This window comes from Trichomonas vaginalis, chromosome IV (assembly GCF_026262505.1).
Source record: "Trichomonas vaginalis G3 chromosome IV, whole genome shotgun sequence".
Lineage (NCBI taxonomy): Eukaryota > Parabasalia > Trichomonadida > Trichomonadidae > Trichomonas > Trichomonas vaginalis.
In genome coordinates, this window is record NC_067206.1 from 38,684,750 (window position 1) to 38,704,066 (window position 19,317).

The 19,317-nt window shown below is 33.2% G+C and overlaps 14 protein-coding genes and 2 pseudogenes across 16 annotated transcripts, besides 1 other annotated feature; 13 read left to right on the forward strand and 3 right to left on the reverse strand.

Moving 5' to 3' along the window:
• Positions 1-170: 170 nt before the first annotated feature.
• Positions 171-873, forward strand: TVAGG3_0245500 (family T1, proteasome beta subunit, threonine peptidase; the record flags this gene model as incomplete). The annotated part of the gene is made up of 1 exon (XM_001313487.1): positions 206-826. One exon carries the CDS (start codon positions 206-208, stop codon positions 824-826), a length of 621 nt encoding a protein of 206 aa, XP_001313488.1.
• Positions 874-1,178: 305 nt separating this feature from the next.
• On the reverse strand, positions 1,179-2,073 carry TVAGG3_0245510 (uncharacterized protein; the record flags this gene model as incomplete). Its single annotated transcript, XM_001313488.1, has 1 exon — positions 1,377-2,045. The coding sequence occupies one exon, from the start codon at positions 2,043-2,045 to the stop codon at positions 1,377-1,379; it is 669 nt and encodes a 222-aa protein (XP_001313489.1).
• Positions 2,074-2,153: 80 nt separating this feature from the next.
• Positions 2,154-2,950, forward strand: TVAGG3_0245520 (uncharacterized protein; the record flags this gene model as incomplete). Its single annotated transcript, XM_001313489.1, has 1 exon — positions 2,167-2,904. One exon carries the CDS (start codon positions 2,167-2,169, stop codon positions 2,902-2,904), a length of 738 nt encoding a protein of 245 aa, XP_001313490.1.
• A 1,573-nt stretch (positions 2,951-4,523) lies between these two features.
• On the forward strand, positions 4,524-5,120 carry TVAGG3_0245530 (phage tail repeat-like family; the record flags this gene model as incomplete). The annotated part of the gene is made up of 1 exon (XM_051227841.1): positions 4,524-5,120. A coding segment is annotated over one exon (597 nt), but the record flags the coding sequence as incomplete, so codon positions are not given.
• A 361-nt stretch (positions 5,121-5,481) lies between these two features.
• On the forward strand, positions 5,482-5,844 carry TVAGG3_0245540 (uncharacterized protein; the record flags this gene model as incomplete). Its single annotated transcript, XM_001313490.1, has 1 exon — positions 5,482-5,844. One exon carries the CDS (start codon positions 5,482-5,484, stop codon positions 5,842-5,844), a length of 363 nt encoding a protein of 120 aa, XP_001313491.1.
• A 264-nt stretch (positions 5,845-6,108) lies between these two features.
• Positions 6,109-6,955, reverse strand: TVAGG3_0245550 (annotated as a pseudogene). Its single transcript has one exon. A coding segment is annotated over exon 1 (847 nt).
• Positions 6,956-7,405: 450 nt separating this feature from the next.
• Positions 7,406-19,317: part of a mobile genetic element that runs on past the window's edge.
• On the forward strand, positions 9,279-9,680 carry TVAGG3_0245570 (uncharacterized protein; the record flags this gene model as incomplete). Its single annotated transcript, XM_051227842.1, has 1 exon — positions 9,279-9,680. The coding sequence occupies one exon, from the start codon at positions 9,279-9,281 to the stop codon at positions 9,678-9,680; it is 402 nt and encodes a 133-aa protein (XP_051112828.1).
• Positions 9,700-9,852, forward strand: TVAGG3_0245580 (uncharacterized protein; the record flags this gene model as incomplete). The annotated part of the gene is made up of 1 exon (XM_051227843.1): positions 9,700-9,852. The coding sequence occupies one exon, from the start codon at positions 9,700-9,702 to the stop codon at positions 9,850-9,852; it is 153 nt and encodes a 50-aa protein (XP_051112829.1).
• Positions 9,872-10,456, forward strand: TVAGG3_0245590 (phage tail repeat-like family; the record flags this gene model as incomplete). The annotated part of the gene is made up of 1 exon (XM_051227844.1): positions 9,872-10,456. The coding sequence occupies one exon, from the start codon at positions 9,872-9,874 to the stop codon at positions 10,454-10,456; it is 585 nt and encodes a 194-aa protein (XP_051112830.1).
• Positions 10,502-11,204, forward strand: TVAGG3_0245600 (annotated as a pseudogene). The gene has a single exon. A coding segment is annotated over exon 1 (703 nt).
• TVAGG3_0245610 (uncharacterized protein) lies at positions 11,261-12,118 on the forward strand (the record flags this gene model as incomplete). The annotated part of the gene is made up of 1 exon (XM_051227845.1): positions 11,261-12,118. The coding sequence occupies one exon, from the start codon at positions 11,261-11,263 to the stop codon at positions 12,116-12,118; it is 858 nt and encodes a 285-aa protein (XP_051112831.1).
• Positions 13,266-13,931, forward strand: TVAGG3_0245620 (uncharacterized protein; the record flags this gene model as incomplete). Its single annotated transcript, XM_051227846.1, has 1 exon — positions 13,266-13,931. One exon carries the CDS (start codon positions 13,266-13,268, stop codon positions 13,929-13,931), a length of 666 nt encoding a protein of 221 aa, XP_051112832.1.
• Positions 14,409-14,834, forward strand: TVAGG3_0245630 (organellar and viral DNA polymerase type B; the record flags this gene model as incomplete). The annotated part of the gene is made up of 1 exon (XM_001313493.2): positions 14,409-14,834. A coding segment is annotated over one exon (426 nt), but the record flags the coding sequence as incomplete, so codon positions are not given.
• On the forward strand, positions 16,485-17,096 carry TVAGG3_0245640 (organellar and viral DNA polymerase type B; the record flags this gene model as incomplete). The annotated part of the gene is made up of 1 exon (XM_051227847.1): positions 16,485-17,096. One exon carries the CDS (start codon positions 16,485-16,487, stop codon positions 17,094-17,096), a length of 612 nt encoding a protein of 203 aa, XP_051112833.1.
• On the forward strand, positions 17,184-18,011 carry TVAGG3_0245650 (KilA, N-terminal/APSES-type HTH, DNA-binding family; the record flags this gene model as incomplete). Its single annotated transcript, XM_051227848.1, has 1 exon — positions 17,184-18,011. One exon carries the CDS (start codon positions 17,184-17,186, stop codon positions 18,009-18,011), a length of 828 nt encoding a protein of 275 aa, XP_051112834.1.
• Positions 18,515-19,210, reverse strand: TVAGG3_0245660 (protein of unknown function, DUF4106 family; the record flags this gene model as incomplete). The annotated part of the gene is made up of 1 exon (XM_051227849.1): positions 18,515-19,210. The coding sequence occupies one exon, from the start codon at positions 19,208-19,210 to the stop codon at positions 18,515-18,517; it is 696 nt and encodes a 231-aa protein (XP_051112835.1).

Genomic DNA, 19,317 nt, shown 5'->3' on the forward strand with positions numbered 1-19,317 from the left:
TATTAAAATTCATAAATTTTTGCTCATATAGTTATCATGAAATTTTCAATTTTTAAAAATTTCAAATTTAGAATTTTCCGTTTTTCGTTCCAAAATATAATATTTACAATCAACATAAACTCATATATCAATTCTCATTTTCAAATTCTAAAAAAGTACAGGATTGGACGATAATTCTGAAAATTGGTCGCCTCATCTATCACAAATGTCCGACATTTCCACATATAATGGCTCCTGCGTCTTAGCAATGGCTGGAGATCACTGCGTTGCTATTGCATCAGATCGCCGTTTAGGTGTAAATATGTTAACAGTTTCAAAAGATTTCAAGCGCATTTTTCAAATTAATGATCGCATTTACTTAGGCCTTGCTGGTCTTGCTACAGATGTTTTGACTGTTAGAGAGCAGCTTCGCTTTGACGTTAACCTTCTCGAACTTCGCGAAGAGAGACCTATTGATCCTAAAAAGTTCATGAATCTCGTCAAATCAACTTTATATGAAAAACGCTTCTCACCATTTTTCGTTACTCCTGTTATTGCTGGCCTTCTTCCAGAAACAAATGAACCATATTTAGCTGCTTCTGATTCAATCGGCGCTTTTGCTTTTCCAAAGGACTTCGCAGTTGCTGGTACTTGCGAGGAATCCCTCTACGGTATCTGTGAAAGTGCTTGGCGTCCAAACATGAACCCAGACGAACTTTTCGAATGTACAGCTAAATGCCTTATTGCTGCTGTTGAGCGTGACTCCATCTCCGGTTGGGGTGGCATTGTTTATATTATTACACAGGACAAAGTTATCATTAAGGAGATTAAGACTAGAATGGACTAAATTTTTTTTATCTTTATTACTATACTACCATTTTTATTGACATAGAAATATTTTTTTATTTAATGCTTAATTTTATTTAAGTTTTTCGGCTAAATTTTCCAATAAATTTAAATTGTTCAGAGAAAATCATTCTGTTGGGAGGAAATTTATACATTCTCTTGAAATTTAGAAATTGTTCCCTTCATGCCTCAAATATTATTAAAATTTGTTCAAAAATGAAATTAATTTTCAATAATCCCAAACATTTAAAAAAGTTCGATCGAGGATTTGAGATATAAAGGAGACTTAAGAAGATTTCTATATACTTAAATCGAAATTAAAAAAAAAAATCGTATAAAAAAAATAATAACATGTTTTATTCAAATAAAAACTCATTCAAGCAACTATAAAAGTAAGTAGGTATTATTACTATGAATTATATAATTTTGGAGTTATATGAAGTTAATTTCTGTAAAACAAATGAAACAATATCTAATATATGGAGAGTAAGCATTGACAATCTATTAATATAACAAAAAGACAAACAAAATAGTTTTGATAAAAGGAAATTTCAAACTAAATACTTTTCAATGATCTCTCCGTAATTCACTGAGTTGCGAATATCAGTTTGTATCTTTTGTTGAGTTTCTAGAGGAAGACTTTCAAGAATGTCAATTGGAACGTATTTATCAAGGCGTCCCCATGGAGATTCAGGCTGTCTTGATGCGTATCTGAGTTGTAAGTATGGCAATGATTTCTTGTTTCCATTAATTAAACTAGATTTTGGAAGTTTTTCATCTGGATCATTTTTAGCGAATTCTGCTTCATCAAACTCTTGTATAATTGCATCTTGATCGTTTTTCTGGTCTTCTTCTGGAGAAGAATTAGGATCTTTTGAAGGATTCGAATCTGATGAAAAAATTGGCCCAGAAGAATTTCCACCATGTATTCTATATTTAGATCTTGAATTTGTATTGTAATTTGTATCCATTTCCACAGCTTCTCGCAACATTGACACCAAAAATCGTTGATCCATCTTATCAACAATACCAGCATGGAAATTACGCTTTTTTAGTTCATCTCTGATATTTTGGATTGGTAAATTCATTAAATCATTAGCACCTTCAATAATATTTTCAAAAGATTCATCTGGCTGCGGAGGTACTTCTGATGGATTCGTCCTTGTTTTCTTAATTGCAAAATCTGTGTCTTGAACAGAATTTGTATCAGTATTAGACATGAAAAACTAAAAAAAATTGGGTTTCCTTAGTAAAAAAGTGACAATTAATAGATCAAAAAGTGGCAGTTCTAATATTTCAAAAAGTGACAATTTTAATATATCAAAAAGTGACAATTTTCCGATGAATAAATCATTTTCTCAATCCAAATCAGCCAATCAGAAACAGATAAAGGCATTGATTTCGAAAGTTTCATCAGGCCGGAGTACTGCCATTGATAGAAATTTAGTTGATCAATGCATTAATTACGCAAAAAATCCAAATGATACAGCATGTGTTTTCCAAACAATATTTGCTGAAGTAGATAAAAACGCATCGCATCAATTTGCTATTAATAAGCTTCTTTATATTCTCCAATCAATAGCAAACCTGAGAGATCCTCAAATCAACACCTTACTCAGGCAACACCTTGCAGAACTTCATTCAATTACAATGCTATCATTCGAAGACAAAAAAGCAACTCTCAGGAAAAATATCCATCAAAGTGCACAGAGTTTATTTGATTTCATCGCTAATGATAAGCAATTTAATGATGAAGCATTCAATGTCGCTACACATATGACATTTGTTAAGCCAATTTCGGAAGAACCAAAACCATCCCAACCTACAAACGATGGCGGACTAATTTGGATGGATAATTCAGATGATGAAGTCCAAAAACCAGAATCTCAACCACAATCTCAAGAATCTCCAAAGAATGTTAATGATGAGCATCAGAATGCAGAAGAAGAACCACAATTGGGTCCAGATCCATTTGATGATTTCGTTGGTTACGATCCGTTTGAAAACTTTGTTGTACCTGAAAATTTTTCAACGAAATTAGAATTAAAGTCAAATCAATCAGTAAGTTTGACATTCTGATCTTAAGTCTATACAATAGTGTTAATGTTTTAATTTAAAAATTGCCTTAATGTTAATAACTAAGTTTTTTCTTTATTTAATAGATAACAAACAAGAAAACATTAAAATCTAAGTGGATCTTTTGATCCATTATATGGTAAAAGGCCTAATATGTATGTTATTAAAGTTATATCGATTGATTTTTCGGATCTTAAGCCGTAAATGAAAATATTAATAGCAGAAAGTAGCAAATTGAATAGTGAAACTATTCCTAAAATAATTTCTGTCGGATAATTAACTAATGAGTAATTTATTTGATAAGCTAATAAAATTGCGATGAAAAAGTGCTTAATGAGGGTAATTGATGAGAAATTTCTTGATCTGTGATGTGTCATGATAAAAATTAGTGATTCTGATGAAGAATAAATTGTTGAAACAAAAGCTAAACCTGTGATAATCGTATCATATTTTGTTTTACCTATTTTAATCCCTATATAAATATGTGCTATTTGAACTATCGAATAAACCAAGTGCATTGTTGAATATACAAAATTATTATTGAGAAATTTATAGGCAATATCATATGGTGATGAGTTAATCATGAACCATATGATAAGGAAGATAGGAAAATATATTACGTGTTCGATCAATGGAGATGGTAAGAAGCATGCAAATGCAGCTAATTCTCTTCCAGTAAATATCATAAAAAACGAGAACAATAAGGATTTAAACCATGGCATTCGAGTTGTATGAGTTCTGAAAATAAAGCAAATATAAATTGATTGAATTAAAAAGAAAATTGGTATGTTTTTCTCTTGGAATATGATTCTAAGTAATGATGTAAGTGTTACTTCATCTTCTCCCCATGATTTTCCAGCTAAGAAATATAATTTTTCAATAAAAAAGTCCATTACAAAAATAATGAAATCATTTTACAAAACAATGTTATTGATTGGAAAGATTAGAAGATCAAATTGTATCATTTAAAGAATGTGCATAAATACACTAATAATAAGTTCAAAATATACAGCATTCTAATTATCTTAAATAATGTAATCAGGAATTATGATATCAATAGTAACAATTGAATTCTTATAGATAGAAATCTAAATACCAGCATTAATTGGCATTGAAATAATCAGGAACATTGAAATTCCTCATTTACTACAAAATAATTTGATGTTTAATGAGTGATTTCCTAATAATGAATATTTAGCATAAATAGTAAAATAAGAAAGCTGTTTATATAAGTCAATGCCTTTTTGAGCGCCTAATTGAACTCTGCAAGTAGGATACTGGTATTTATCGACATTCCATTCAAAATGGAATAATCACATTAAATACTATATAAATAATTGAAATTAATTTAAAATATTCAATATTCATTGTATTGACAATGAAATTGAAATGTAAGAAATCATGAAAATCTTAATTTGAGGAAAAATTTTTATCAAAAAAGTTACTTTTTAATTTATGTTTTATTAGAATAGGATTTGTTTAATTTTTTTACTATTTTTAAATTAAAAAAAAAGGTAATGGGGCTTCCAGGGGCTGCGCCCCTTCTAGCCCTGAAGATGTTTTCATGTTTTGTCACTTTTCTGTCACTTTTCAGGAAAAAACATTTTTATTATTATATATAAATGAATTTTACAAAACCACCGTTACCGTTCTTTGGAAATAAGAGTAAATGTAAAGATATTCTATTGAGAGAACTTAAGAAACTACCGAATGGTCTAACATTTGTAGATTTGTTCGGTGGAAGTTTCTATATATCCCATTTGTGCCATACAATATTCCCAGACTCAAAGATTATATGCAATGACTTCGACAACTATATGGACCGTCTCAAACATATACCAGACACAAACAATATATTGAAAGCGTTAAAAGAAAAGATACCTATAGGTAAGATGGAACGTATACCATTAGATAAGAAAAATATTGTGAGAGAGGTTTTGAAAAAAGCAGAATATATAGACTGGGATAGTATATCTGCTAGACTATTATATAGTGGTTCTATAAGAGTTCATGACATTGAAACACTTATGTCAAATGTTTTATATCTTAACTATACAAATGTTTTCAAAGAGGACATAGAAAAATATATTGAGGGTATAGAGTTTGTGAGATGTCATTGGACAGAGTTGTATGAAAAATATAAAGACAAGGAAAATGTTTTCTTTATAGTGGACCCGCCGTTCTATAACACATGCGATTTTCAATACCAAGTAGACTGGACTTTGAGAGACTCTTTAGAAACTTTAGACGTTTTACATAACCATCCATGCTTTTACTTTACATCCGATAAAAGTGGTTTGGAAACCGTTATGAGATGGTTAGAGGACATACATGACTATGAGTTTAGATATGACAAGATAGAATATGAGAGAGGTCCTATAAACCGGAGAAAGTGTCATAACAAAGAAATTTTACTAGTAAGTAAATGTGGTTTGAAATAGGACTACTTGTTTTAGGTTTTTTCCATTGTGTCATTTATTTCTTTGACGTGGCAGAAAAGTACAGAGAATATGAAGATGAACCAATGCCTGCAAATGTCCAGTATATGTACTCGTAAGAGATATTTTTATCTAATATTAAATGGACGCACAGAACTTAGCAAATGCACAGCAACCTGGACAACCAAACCCAGAGAATATTCCAAATGAAGTTAGAATACAAACTGCAATGGCAAACTATGGTCAAGTGCCAACAGATGTACAAATGCAAACTGCCATGTCAAATGACGCTGCGTTAGGTTTGCCACCATGGTATGCAAATATGAGATGGAAAGAGTTTTATACAAACCCTGAAGTGGGATATAAACAACTTTATGCAGATGACGCGAACACAGGAGTTGACCCAGAATATGTTTTCTACCAGAGGAGAAACAGAATGTATGAGCTCCAGTTAAAGAATGCTATGGAACTCAACAGGAAACGTAAGAGACTAGGCGGACATTAGATTTTTACATATAGTAAAATGGTTTCTTTGGAAGAATAGGAAACTTCTTTCGAAATGTTGGAAGAGGTATATGGAATGGAATAAAAACCGTAGGAAGAGGAATTTGGAACGGAGTCAAAAATATTGGTAAAAGAGTAGGTCAGTTTGTTGGTATTATACCTAAAGACCCTGAACCAGAAGAACAAGCTCCTGTTATACAACAGCCTGAACCTGCACCACAGTCAAGTTGGCAACCAAATCCAACACCTCAACCGTATTAAAAAATTATATTTTACCGTTCGATAGTAGTTGTATATGAAACTAATTCTAAGTAAAACGCATGGTATAATGGAATTATTCTCTTTCTTCCATCTGTTGTAAACCATACTTGAAAGTCTGAAATACTTCCACTCGGTGGTTCATATAACTTTGTAGGTTTTTCGTAAAAGTCATTTGCCAAGCATAAAAAAGAGTTTTGCGCACCAGAAAATGAAGCATGAACGATAATAGCATCTGAGTCGAAAACATTTTCATATGTTCCATTAGGGTTTTCGACTTCATAAAAGTCCGGGTGTACTGGATATTCTGCAGGCTGATTTAACATCCTCAGAAATCTATACCATGCCAAGTTGTTATATTTTGTAGAAATATAAACGTTTTCTCCAAGGTCTTCTATTCTATTGATTTTAACAGTTGCATTTTTCCTGTCATATATAATATCGAGATGGTACTCTCCTTCGTCAATGTTATACTGCTTTGCATATTCGATATAGATATCGTTTATTTTTTCTTGAAAAGCTTGAAGAGTTGTTTCTAAGTTTACAAGCAAACTAACTTGTAAAAGTTTTCCCTGTTCAAATTTCTCATACATACGTTTTTCTTTGTTATAGTATCGAACTTCAAAACCGACTGTAAATGGGAAACCATGTATGGCTTCTGAAATGAACTTCATTCTACGAAAGCCAATAGCTTTTGTGACGGATGGGTCTCTTAACCATCTTAACGGGTAGTCAAAACGATAGCCTTCATGCTTTACGGTCTCTGTCTCAAACTTTTGACCGACATTGGTAAAAAGTTCATCTAATGGTTTAGTTGTAGCAACTCTAGAATTTTCTTTTTCTATTGAAAGCATATTTTATCTAGAATAAAAATGTCAAATGAAACAGCGTCTATGAGAGAAATACAACACAACCAACAACTCATTATACAAGCTCTAAATAAGAACACAACAAACTTTTCAAACTATTCTAAGATATCTGAGTCATTGAAAGAAGGAAACTTAAAACTGACATTAAACCCAATGACAGATGAGTTTCTGTTTCAAGACAAGAAGAACCATACTGTTTGTATAAATCCAACAAAAGGAACTTTAAACGAGAAACCTATAAATGAACTTCTTTTGAAAGCAGATGTTGACAACAAAGCTGACAAAACATATGTAGACGATGCAATAGCAAAAGAAGAAGAAAGAGCTGACAAAGCTTATGCAACAAAAGAACATACTCATCCTGAACTAGCAGACAAAACATATGTTGACAATAAAATGTCAAGTGAAGTGACAAGAGCTGAAAACGAATATTCTAAAAAGACTCATACACATACCATTGCAAATATTACAAACTTACAAGAAACCTTAAACAGTAAAAGTGACGTTGGACATACACATACCATTGCAAATATTACAAACTTACAAGAAACCTTAAACAGTAAAAGTGACGTTGGACATACACATACCATTGCAAATATTACAAACTTACAAGAAACCTTAAACAGTAAAAGTGACGTTGGACATACACACGATTTCTTCGCAACTGTTGGTATAGAAAATATTGCAGGAACGGTTGAAGAACCTGATGGGGATGTATTATATTTTAAACCTCCTAACTTTCCACAAGGTTTAACATCGGATGACGACATAACGACGATGAAATACATTAGATGTAGAAATGTTTATGTCATGGAGGATGAAAATAAAGTTAAATTCACTGCTCAAGATTTATATGATAAGAAAGCAGACAAAACAGAGCTTCAAACATTAAAGACAGAAATACTTCAAACATTATATCCTATAGGCTCTATTTATACGTCAATGAACTCAACAAATCCCGCAACAGTTCTGGGTTTTGGAACTTGGACTCAAATAGTCGACAGGTTTTTGTATTGTGCAAACTCTTCAAAGGAAACAGGTGGAAGTAAAACGATTTCAGGTGAAAATTTACCTGCGCACAGTCACTACATAGATTTAAGTACATCTCAAGCAGGTTGGCATAAGCATAGATATTGGGATTGGTCAGCAATGACAAAAGGTAAAGGATATGATGTTAAAGACAACGTTAAGTTTGCTATAAATTGTTACTGGAGTAACACTGAGGGAGGAGGAAACCATACACATCGCGTTTCAGGATATACGCAAACAACCGGACAAAGTAAAGACTACATGCCACCTTACATGACAGTTTACGCATGGTATAGAATTGCTTAGTCGTCATTTTCAACTTCTTTAGCATATTCGTCAGGAGTTGTCTTATATTTGTTAGGAACTGTCTTTGAAAGTATACCACCTTGAACTTTGACAAGTTTGAAACGAGGTCTGACAATAGTAGTTTTATCTTCTGCTTGCAGTGTGTACATTTTGCCATGTTTGCCTAAAACTTCATAATATTCTCTTGTATACTTTCTTCTATTTTTACGAACACGAATGTGAGTACCTGTCGGGTTCCCATTGTTGTCATAGTCAATAGTATTTTCATATGGGTCACGTTTAGGTATTTCTATTTTTACTCTGTCACCTTTCTGAAGTTTGAAGCCCGGCATTCTTTCTTGTTTGTCTCTTTTGACTAAATTATTAAATATATAGTCTTTCTCTAAGTCAGGGTTGTTTTTCATTTCTTCGGGGGAGTGGTTTCCCAAACCTTTTTGTTTACGGTTATTGTAAATATTTAAAACTTGTCTCATCTTTGCCATGGAGAAGTGTCTATACTTGTCGTCATATGACATTTCATTTGCTTCACCACCTTGTGGTTGGTTTAAGTCTCTTAACATTTTTATACAACCGTCAATGACACCAAGAGCAGAATGGTTTTGGTCGACAATGAAATATTGGTTTACATTTTTTGAACGCAGATAGTTTTTAATATCGTCTGATTTGAAAGAACTTTCACAGTCAGATGTCAGTTTTGTTGGATGGTATTTGTCAACGAATATTGTCAAAGCAGTTTTCACATCTAAAATATTTTTGGACCATAATGGTATGGCTTCACAGTATCTTGTGTTTTGACCGACAAATATTAGCCAGTATGGTGGTCCATCTGTTCTAACTCTCGGAATGTTTTCCAAGATATCCATAAACCAAGCATTTGGTGTTGAACTAAAGATTTTTATCATGAGTGCTTTCTTTGTTGCCTTAGAAACATAGGGGTCCTTGTTTGGATTCGTCATTTTTTAACCCATAAGAAATGGGTTTATTTGGCGCGTTAGCAGGAGTTGCATCCAGATTTTTGCCCGCAGTGGGAACAATAGCCAGAGGTGTATTTGGAGTTGGAAGGAAGATTTTGAGTACATTAGGTATACTTAAAGAGAAAGCACAACCTATTATACAAACTGTACAGAAAGGTTGGGATGTAGCACGAGATGCAACAAATCTTATTCCAAATCCTGAAACAAGAGGAAAAGTTCAAGGATGGATGGACAATGTAGGAAGACAAGCAGGAAACTATTATAACAAAGCAAATGACTACTATAACCAAGCAGGACACTATATGGACCAAGGTGAAAGATTCTTTAACAGAGGATATAACCATGCACAACAGTGGGTAAACAATAACCAACCGCAACCACCTCAAACTTGGGGAATGTAAAATTTTTTACTGAGATGAAATGAACAATACAGCATTGAGACAAATGGGTTCAAGATGGATTTGTCGGCTTCCAGCAGTTACACAACGTGTTTGTCAAGTTCTTCCTATACCTCAGGAAGTTTTAGACCGACTTAAAAAACCTCAACAACCAGTTGAAAACAAACCAAACTAAAATTTTTTACTGAGATGAAATGACCGAAGAAGTTGAAACGGTAGATTTGACACCACAAACAAAAAGTTCAGAACCATTGTCAAAACCTGTCAAAGAACTTACAGATGAAGAGAAAAATTCAATAATAGAAAGTGCCAGGTCTGGAAATACAAACTCTAACTACAAAGTCACTTTTCATAAAAATGGAACGGCAAGTATCTCAAAAAAGAAACAGACTCTCACAAATAAAATATTGAAGTCTGAAGGAGCTTTCGAGACAACAGATGGAAAAGTTTACTTCACTGACCAACAGTTCATTATAGAACATCTCATTGACTTAGAGTCGAAATATTCTAAACTTTACAACAAACACAAAAAGTTGAAAGGAAAACAAAAACAAATGGCATATGATATTTATGAAGATGTTGACGACACAACTGTTCCTGCAAGTGAAGTAAAGTCAGAGGAACCGAAAAGTGACGAAAAACCGATAGAAGAAGAAAAACCAAAAACTGAAGATAAACCAAAACCAAAGTTTAGTTTCCAAACTAAACCAAGTCAACCTTCATTAGCTGGTATGGGTTGGCGTCAAAGACTTATGGCAGCAGGCGGTTATGTAAAGTAAAGAAAAAAATATTTTTTTATTTTTATAAAAATGCCCCCATATAGAATGGATAGAAAGTCTGCTAGAATAAAAGCAGAGTTACAAAGATATGGTTGGAGAGTTTCGAAGAATTTTAAATATAGGAAGGGAAGACCCATAAAAGTCTATGACAAATTGTCTGGTCTTCGCTACGAAATGGATTTGGAAACAGCACGTGCCAATTATCCAAACAGACTAGAGAGGTTAGAAGAAGAACGTCTTATGGACATGCCTTTCGATGTTAGTGAACCTCAAGTTGAAGGACACGACGGCTTTGCCAGATTCTACTGGAAACATGACGAACAATTGCATCCTTTGAGAAGGAAAAAAGGTAGTGCAAGGATGGTCATGCTCCCATGGAAAGAACAAGATATGCATATGAGAAGTACCGTGAAGTTAGAAGTCAAATTACTCTGGTCGAACCTTTACAGTAAACTTTGACGAAGGAAAGAACAAAGAAGGCTTCATGGGTGTACTTGCTGCCATACAAGACGGAAATAAGAAAGGACACAATCTCAGATTGACCATAACAGATTTGGATGGTCACATTTACTATGCATATGGCAATGTCACAACAGCTGCAATGCTTCTTGACGCTTTCAAGACTACAAAGAGAGAACAAATGGTTGACTCCGACTCAGACATTTTGAATGCAATTGAAGGAATTGCAAGTGTCAAGTTCGAATGGTACCAACCTAACCCTCAAGCAGTCAGACAACATGTTTGTTAGATGAGAAATATGAAATGGCATACCATTTTTAAACCATATATTTTTACATATATTAAATGCTTCAGGTTGAAAAACAAAGAACAAAAGTAGCAGATACAAAACCGTTAGACTATATCTTTACAAATGCTGGTAGGACTATTTCAGATGAAGAAATTTCATCCCGAGCATACAGGTTTGACTATCCAGTTCGTTGGCTTCAAAGTCCTTCAGATGCAAAGGCAATAGGATTTAGAAGAGTTTTGTTTTCAAATAGAACTAACGCGTTTATGTTCGCAGTATATTTTCATGGGCAGTATAAAGGTTCTGATGGTCTTATAGACAAATTTGATGAAATGAGAATCTTTACAGTTCGTTCAGACGAAAGTCTTGAGAAAACTCTAAATGACTTTCAAACTCAAATGAACAAATATTATTGGGAATTTCAAGAAAAATACGACTCTTTACTAAATGGAACATACTATCTGAAACTAGAATATGACAAGATGAACTCCACCGTTTCATTTCAAAAGATTGAAATTAACCCTCCAAGAGATACAGAGTTTTTATTTTGGAAAGTAGACAAACGTTCTTGGGCACAATTTCTTCGGTTACTAAACCAGAACGAACCATTACCACCAGATGGTCCATTTAAATTTATACTTCCACCAGCAGATTTGACAGTTTATAGAAACGTGTTTGACCCTCAAAATGTTATGTGCCATGCAAGTTTCAGTTCAAGCAACAATAGTTTTCTATGTATCGGTAAGGACTTTTATGACTTTGCTTCTAAATTCTACGAACCACCTAGTAACAGTTTCTCTGACTTTCAAGTTTGGTTCACAACAAATGGTGTGCAACATATAATACCATTGTACTATGACTTTTATCTCGAATTGTCTTTCATATACAACTACGGAAAAGTGCTGAAAAAGTGAGTTTATGTTAGCATGTTAGATCTAACCTCTTTTTTTCACCCTCTTGAATTTTCATGAAATTCCTTAAGATAGAAAAAAAGTGAGTTAAAATGAGATGTTTACTGAAGGGGTCACCATGTCACCGGGTAACCATGTGTCACCAGGTAAACTAACTTCTTTTAAAAAATGAGACAACATGACATTTTGACAACAGTCGGGAAAATGTCAAGACTTCTTCATCGTAACGAGTGTAAATGAACCAAAAATATATTTTATGTTAGCATGTTAGATCTAACCTCATTTCTAACATTTTTTCTAACATCGTAGAAAACTCATGAAAACAATTTATTTTTGACCTAAAGACGCAAAGCGGTGGGACATAGCCCAAAAAATATATTTTAGGGTAGCATGTTAGATCTAACACGTTTTCTAACATTTTTTCTAACATCGTAGAAAACTCATGAGTTTTATACAGAATTCGGCAAAAATATATTTTTGAAGAACTGTAGGTGCTACCATGTCACCATGTTACCGGGTAACCATGTGTCACCAGGTAAACCAACTTCTTTTAAAAAATGAGACAACATGACATTTTGACAACAGTCGGGAAAATGTCAAGACTTCTTCATCGTAACGAGTGTAAATGAACCAAAAATATATTTTATGTTAGCATGTTAGATCTAACACGTTTTCTAACATTTTTTCTAACATCGTAGAAAACTCATGAATTTTATACAGAATTCGGCAAAAATATATTTTAGGTGAAGAGGTTAGATCTCACCTCTTTTCTCACCTCTTTTTTCACCCTCTTGAATTTTCATGAAATTCCTTAAGATAGAAAAAAAGTGAGTTAAAATGAGATGTTTACTGAAGGGGTCACCATGTTACCGGGTAACCATGTGTCACCAGGTAAACTAACTTCTTTTAAAAAATGAGACAACATGACATTTTGACAACAGTCGGGAAAATGTCAAGACTTCTTCATCGTAACGAGTGTAAATGAACCAAAAATATATTTTAGGTGAAGTGGTGAGATCTCACCTGTTTTTTCACCTGTTTTTTCACCTGTTTTTTCACCCTCTTGAATTTTCATGAATTTCCTTAAGATAGAAAAAATAAAGTTAGTTTTTTTAAAAAAATATTTTTTATTTTTATTGTAAGAACAGTAATGTCAGTCGAAGCAAAAACGTTCACGAACAAATCTAATGGCGAAACATTCACAAAAGGCACTTACAACGGTATTGAAGTCTTACGTAGAGACAAGGATGGTTATATAAATGTAACAAATATGTGTCAGCAGTTTAGGAAAGACTTTAGAAAGTTGTTGGAAAATAAGTCCTGGGAAGAGTATTATAAGGCATTTTGTGAAGAATATAGCAACCGGAAGAATTCTGGCGGTTGGTTTTTATACAAAATTCATGCAGGAATTTCTGATGAAATCAAACAGGTTAGAGGAACGTATGTAGACCCAAGACTTATAAACTATATAGCAACGTGGGCTTCTCCAAAATATTGCATAGCAGTTGGAAAAATTATGGACTCCATAGACAAGAAAGTTCATGAGAAATTAGATGAAGAAGAACTTGAAGATACAGTAGAGAATGCTAAACCATTGTTCGAACAAGAAGTTAGAAAAATGTGCGAAAAACAATTTGAACATGAACGTGAGTTATGTTATGGTTATAGAGATTCTCCATACGAACTAGACCAATGGGAACAAGAAGATTTAAAGAGAGAATTTAGAGAATATGAACTCGCTAAGATAGCATTAGAAGCTGCAGAAAAGAAGTTAAAAGTTTGGGGTCGTTTTGTACCAAAATATTGTGGTAAATGAACCATTTATTTTTATTGAATTCGGCAAAAATATATTTTAGGTGAAGAGGTTAGATCTAACACGTTTTCTAACATTTTTTCTAACATCGTAGAAAACACACAAAACTCATCTAATGGCTCGATGTTGTCCATTGTTCTGTTTCAGAACTAGTCTTGTACTGTTTCAGAACAATACTTGTACTGTTTCAGAACAATACTTGTACTGTTTCAGAACAATACTTGTACTGTTTCAGAACTAGTCTTGTACTTTTTCAGAACAAGACTTGTACTTTTTCAAGACAATATTTGTACTGTTTCAAGACAATGTCCGACGTACCACCAAAAAATATATTTTATGTTAGCATGTTAGATCTAACACGTTTTCTAACATTTTTTCTAACATCGTAGAAAACTCTTGAATTTTCATGAATTTCCTTAAGATAGAAAAAAAGTGAGTTAGTATTTTTAAAAAAATATTTTTTATTTTTATTGTAAGAACATGTTAGCAACAACTTTACCAAACTCTTTAGTTATGAACCCAACTTCAATGTTAGTAGAGATGAAAAGCTTCATTCCTTCTTCATATACTTTCGAAACAGAAATCCAGAAGATAAAGCAAGAACTTCTCCAAGGAGATTTAGACTGTAGTGCGAAAGATGAAACAAATGAACAATATCTTTATGAAATGCAGGATATTATTGACCATCTACCTAAACTTCCTGAAATACAACAACAAAAGCTCACTATTCCAGAATTTGAAGAAATAGAAGTCAAAGCAACTGACTCGGTAGAAATAAAGAAGTTCATACGTAAGGTTAACTATGAGTTTCTTGGATTTCATTGCAACCACAAAGTCATGGACAAAGACTGCGACATGGTATATAAGAACATCTCTGACATATATAAATCTGAAGAATTTAAGACCTACGACAACTTTGTTTCGTTAGTTGCAAAATGTGTATGGCAGATAAGAGATAAAGATAGAAGAGGTAAAGTATGGAACGAACAGATAAAACCAGCAACTTTTGAGTTAAAGAAAACCATTGACGCCTTGGTTGTTCTAGCTGGTTTTATTTCAATGTACAATGCTAAAATGAACCCACAATGTTCTAAATGTAAAGCAGCAATGAGGAAATATAACTACTCCGTCAAAGAGATAGAACGTATGCGAAACGACTATGCAGACTTAAAGAAAGAAGCAGAGAAACCAGCAGAAAACAAAATGGACATGTTAGCATTTCTAAACAAAAACTATCCAACAGCTGACGATTTCCTTCTATCTGATGTCAAGAAGAAATATAAAGAAACATTCGACATTGTGAAAACATTCGATATCCTTCGTGAAGAAATAGAAGCCACAAAATTGTTTAAAGTCATGAACCATCGCAACATATACCATGTAAAACGCTTGTAAATAGTTATGTTAGAAAAGAGGTTAGAAAACGTGTTAGATCTAACATGCTAACATAAAATATATTTTTATTGAATTCCGTATGAAATTTCATGAGTTTTGTGTGTTTTAGACCATGTTAGAAAAGAGGTTAGAAAACGTGTTAGATCTAACATGCTAACATAAAATATATTTTTATTGAATTCCGTATGAAATTTCATGAGTTTTGTGTGTTTTAGACCATGTTAGAAAAGAGGTTAGAAAACGTGTTAGATCTAACATGCTAACATAAAATATATTTTTGTCTGATTTACGCTCATTACGATGAAATCATGACAAAACATATACGATGAAGTTCATTTCCTGTGTTGTTGTCAAAATGTCATGTTGTCACCATTTTCAAAAAGATGTTAGTTGACCGAGTGACCGAGTGACCTGGTGACCCTCATGAAAAAAAGAGGTGAGAAAACATATACGATGAAGAAGTCTTGACAAAACATATACGATGAAATCATGACAAAACATATACGATGAAGTTTATTTCCTGTGTTGTTGTCAAAATGTCATGTTGTCACCATTTTCAAAAAGATGTTAGTTGACCGAGTGACCGAGTGACCTGGTGACACCTAAAAACCATCTACCCTAAAATATATTTTTGCTGAAAAAAATGACCAAATTTCATGAATTTCCTCATATGTTTGCTACCCGAGGAAAACCGAGGGTAGAGATTCCGTACGAAAATCGTAAAAAATGACCAAATTTCATTATATAACTGTTATTTTTTACGAAGAGAACTTTGACACTTCGTCAAAAAAATCCCTGAAATCGTAAAAAAATGACCAAATTTCATTATATAACTGTTATATTTTTACGAAGAGAACTTTGACACTTCGTCAAAAAAATCCCTGAAATCATATCTTTTATACAAGATAGAAAATCTTACTCGCCTAAAACTCATGAAAATCGTGAAAAATTGCGAGTAGTAAAAAAAACCCAGTCGCCTAAAACTCATGAAAATCGTAAAAAAATGACCAAATTTCATTATATAACTGTTATATTTTTACGAAGAGAACTTTGACACTTCGTCAAAAAAATCCCTGAAATCATATCTTTTATACAAGATAAAAAAAATAAAGTTAGTTTTTTTAAAAAAATATTTTTTATCTTGTATGTAAGAAACAGAAAATGACAAACACTGAGTTTGAAACAGTTAGAAAGATAGACAATGACACCAAAATGGTTAGAATAGGTGATTTAAACGTAAGATACTCAAAGAAATACAACAAATATTCTTTGTCAGACATTTTATCTCCATCTGGAAAGAAAGCAAAGGACTGGGTTAGAATTGCTTCTACTCAGAAAATTTTGACAAGAAATCCTGAGCTTATGATATCGGTAAGATTCTATGGAACTGCAGCATATCTTATAGACAAACGTCTTATACCAATAGTTTTGTTATGGTTAGACCCAGTTGTTGGATATAACTTCATAACATATGGTTCATTCGATACGGAACGTTGCAGTGAAGGCTTACTTTACATCGTTCAGAAACCGAAGGACTTCAACACAAAGAGATATAAGATAGGAAGAACATATAATATAACTCAAAGATATGACAGTATAGTCAATAGAGTCAAGGTTGTGTTCGTTAACGATATGAGAGCTGCTGAAACAGAACTGCTTGAAGTTTTTGAGAAAATGTATGGTGCTCCCACGAAAGGTAAAGAAACGTTTGAAGTAGATGAGATAGGTAAAGCTATAAAATTATTTGACGAAGTTGCTGAAAAATACATGTAAAGCGTTTATTTTTGGTCTTTTGTGAAAGTCAGGAAATAACGCTAGTTTTTTATAAAATATTTTTTTATTTTGTATGTAAAGACAGATATGTCAACAACCGAGAACACAACAACTACTATCGTCCATGAAGACATAAATGAAGAATATGAGTACATACAATATAACAAACAGTTACGTCTCATTCGTTCGGTCAAAGACGATATGTACCAAGTGCAAAGTATTTTGAATGCTCTTCGTTCTACAAAGCAAGCATATCATTGGTTTGAAAACCAACAGACAAAAGAACTTTTAGAAGAATTTCCTCATATGTTTGCGACCCTCGAAAAACCGAGGAACGAGATTCCGTACGAAAATCGTAAAAATTTGCCAAATAGTTTGAGAGGCTGGTATGTACATAGACTTCTTGTAAATGCTGTTGCAATGTGGGCTTCACCTCGTTACGCTTGGTATATTTACAGACTTCTTGACGAAATTCATAGACAAGAACGTGAAGAGATGGAAAAGAAACTTCATGCAAAAGATGAAGTCATTGAAGCAAAAGACAAAAGCCTTCAGAAAAGAATACCACGTTCGGTACCAAAAGGAAAGGAAAAGAACTATAAGTATATGATTTATACTGAAGAGATGGAAAATGAAGAAGACAGAGATATGGTTATGTTGCATTTAGTCAGAAGAAACAACAAAAGCTTTTACGACCTTGCTAAGATTTACAAATCTGACAGAAATTGGTTCTATCGCGAAAACTTACCGATTTCAATGACCCCAAATGAAGATGTGAAACAAATAGTTCAAGATACTTTACCTCAAACACACTATGATATTAAAGGTTGTACAATACTTACCTTCAAAGAAGATTTGCCATTGTTAAAGGAAAAAATAACAGAGTATTTTGACAACTTCAAACAAGTAGAGTAGATGAACCATTTATTTTTCAAGCTTGACTTCAGATGGCTCAGGTAGCTCTATAAGGTAAATTGTCTTGTCAAATCCTTCTGGCATTCCGAGTCCTTCCTTCCGACAGGAAAAAATTTTCCTTCCGACAGGAAGAACTCTTCCTTCCAACAGGAAAAAATTTTCCTTCCAACAGGAAAAAATTTTCCTTCCAACAGGAAAAATTTTTCCAGTTGTCCGTCCGTAAACCATTCAAATTTTCGAAAATTGAGAACTTTTTGGTCGAACTTCAGAAAAAGTTTTTCCTTCCGACAGGAAAAAATTTTCCTTCCGACAGGAAAAAATTTTCCTTCCAACAGGAAAAAATTTTCCTTCCGACAGGAAGAACTCTCCTTCCAACAGGAAAATATTTTCCTTCCGACAGACACAAACGGATGACTGACGTTCCACCAACCGAGTCCATTCCAAAGCCAGAAGAACCGAAAGCTGCAGAACCACAACAGACTAAGACTAAACACTTACATTTTTTACGCTTGACTTTTTACAATTTGAACTTTGTTTGCGTAGATATGAATTCTGAAAGAAGTATGAGGGTCTTGTATGACTTTGTACTTCTCCCATAGTTCATGTCTGTCAAACTTACCTGCCATGGACTCTTTCATAAGTTCCATGAAATCGTCTTCGGACAATCCGGGGAAAAGTACAATGTCAGTAAGTATTCTCTTTACATCCTTACTTAAACTCTTTGCTGTCTGTACACAAATGACAACAGAGATGTTAAAGTGTCTGAGCTTCTTAAGAATTCGACACATGTCTTGTTCTCTATTCTTTAACAAAGGATGAGAAGCAAAGTCATCTAAAATAAGAAGACATCTATGAGGGTATGTCTTCCAATCGTAAGATTGCAATTTCTTCGAAATGTATTCTATCTCTTTCTGTTTGTTTCTGAAGTGTTTCTTCTCTAATATTCTCTGCATTTCCTCATTTGGGTCTTTAAACTTCGAATTGACATACTCATTTATAGCATTGTACTTCAAAACTCTTCTTTGGTACTTCTTTATCCAATCTAACAACTCAGAGTCTTTTATACATACTAACTTAGACTTCTTTATAATATCTTTGAACGAATTGACGGTTTGGTCAAATTGACCAGAAGTACTACAAATAACAACTAACTCATAGAATGGGTTCTTCTCATCTAGTTCTTGTTGTTGTGCAGCCATTTTAAGATAAGTGAAAGTCTTACCCGACCCAGGCGGTGCAATTAGACCTGTTATACCATTCTGAGCAAATAAGAACTTGTCATGTATGGGTTTTATCTGAGCATTTT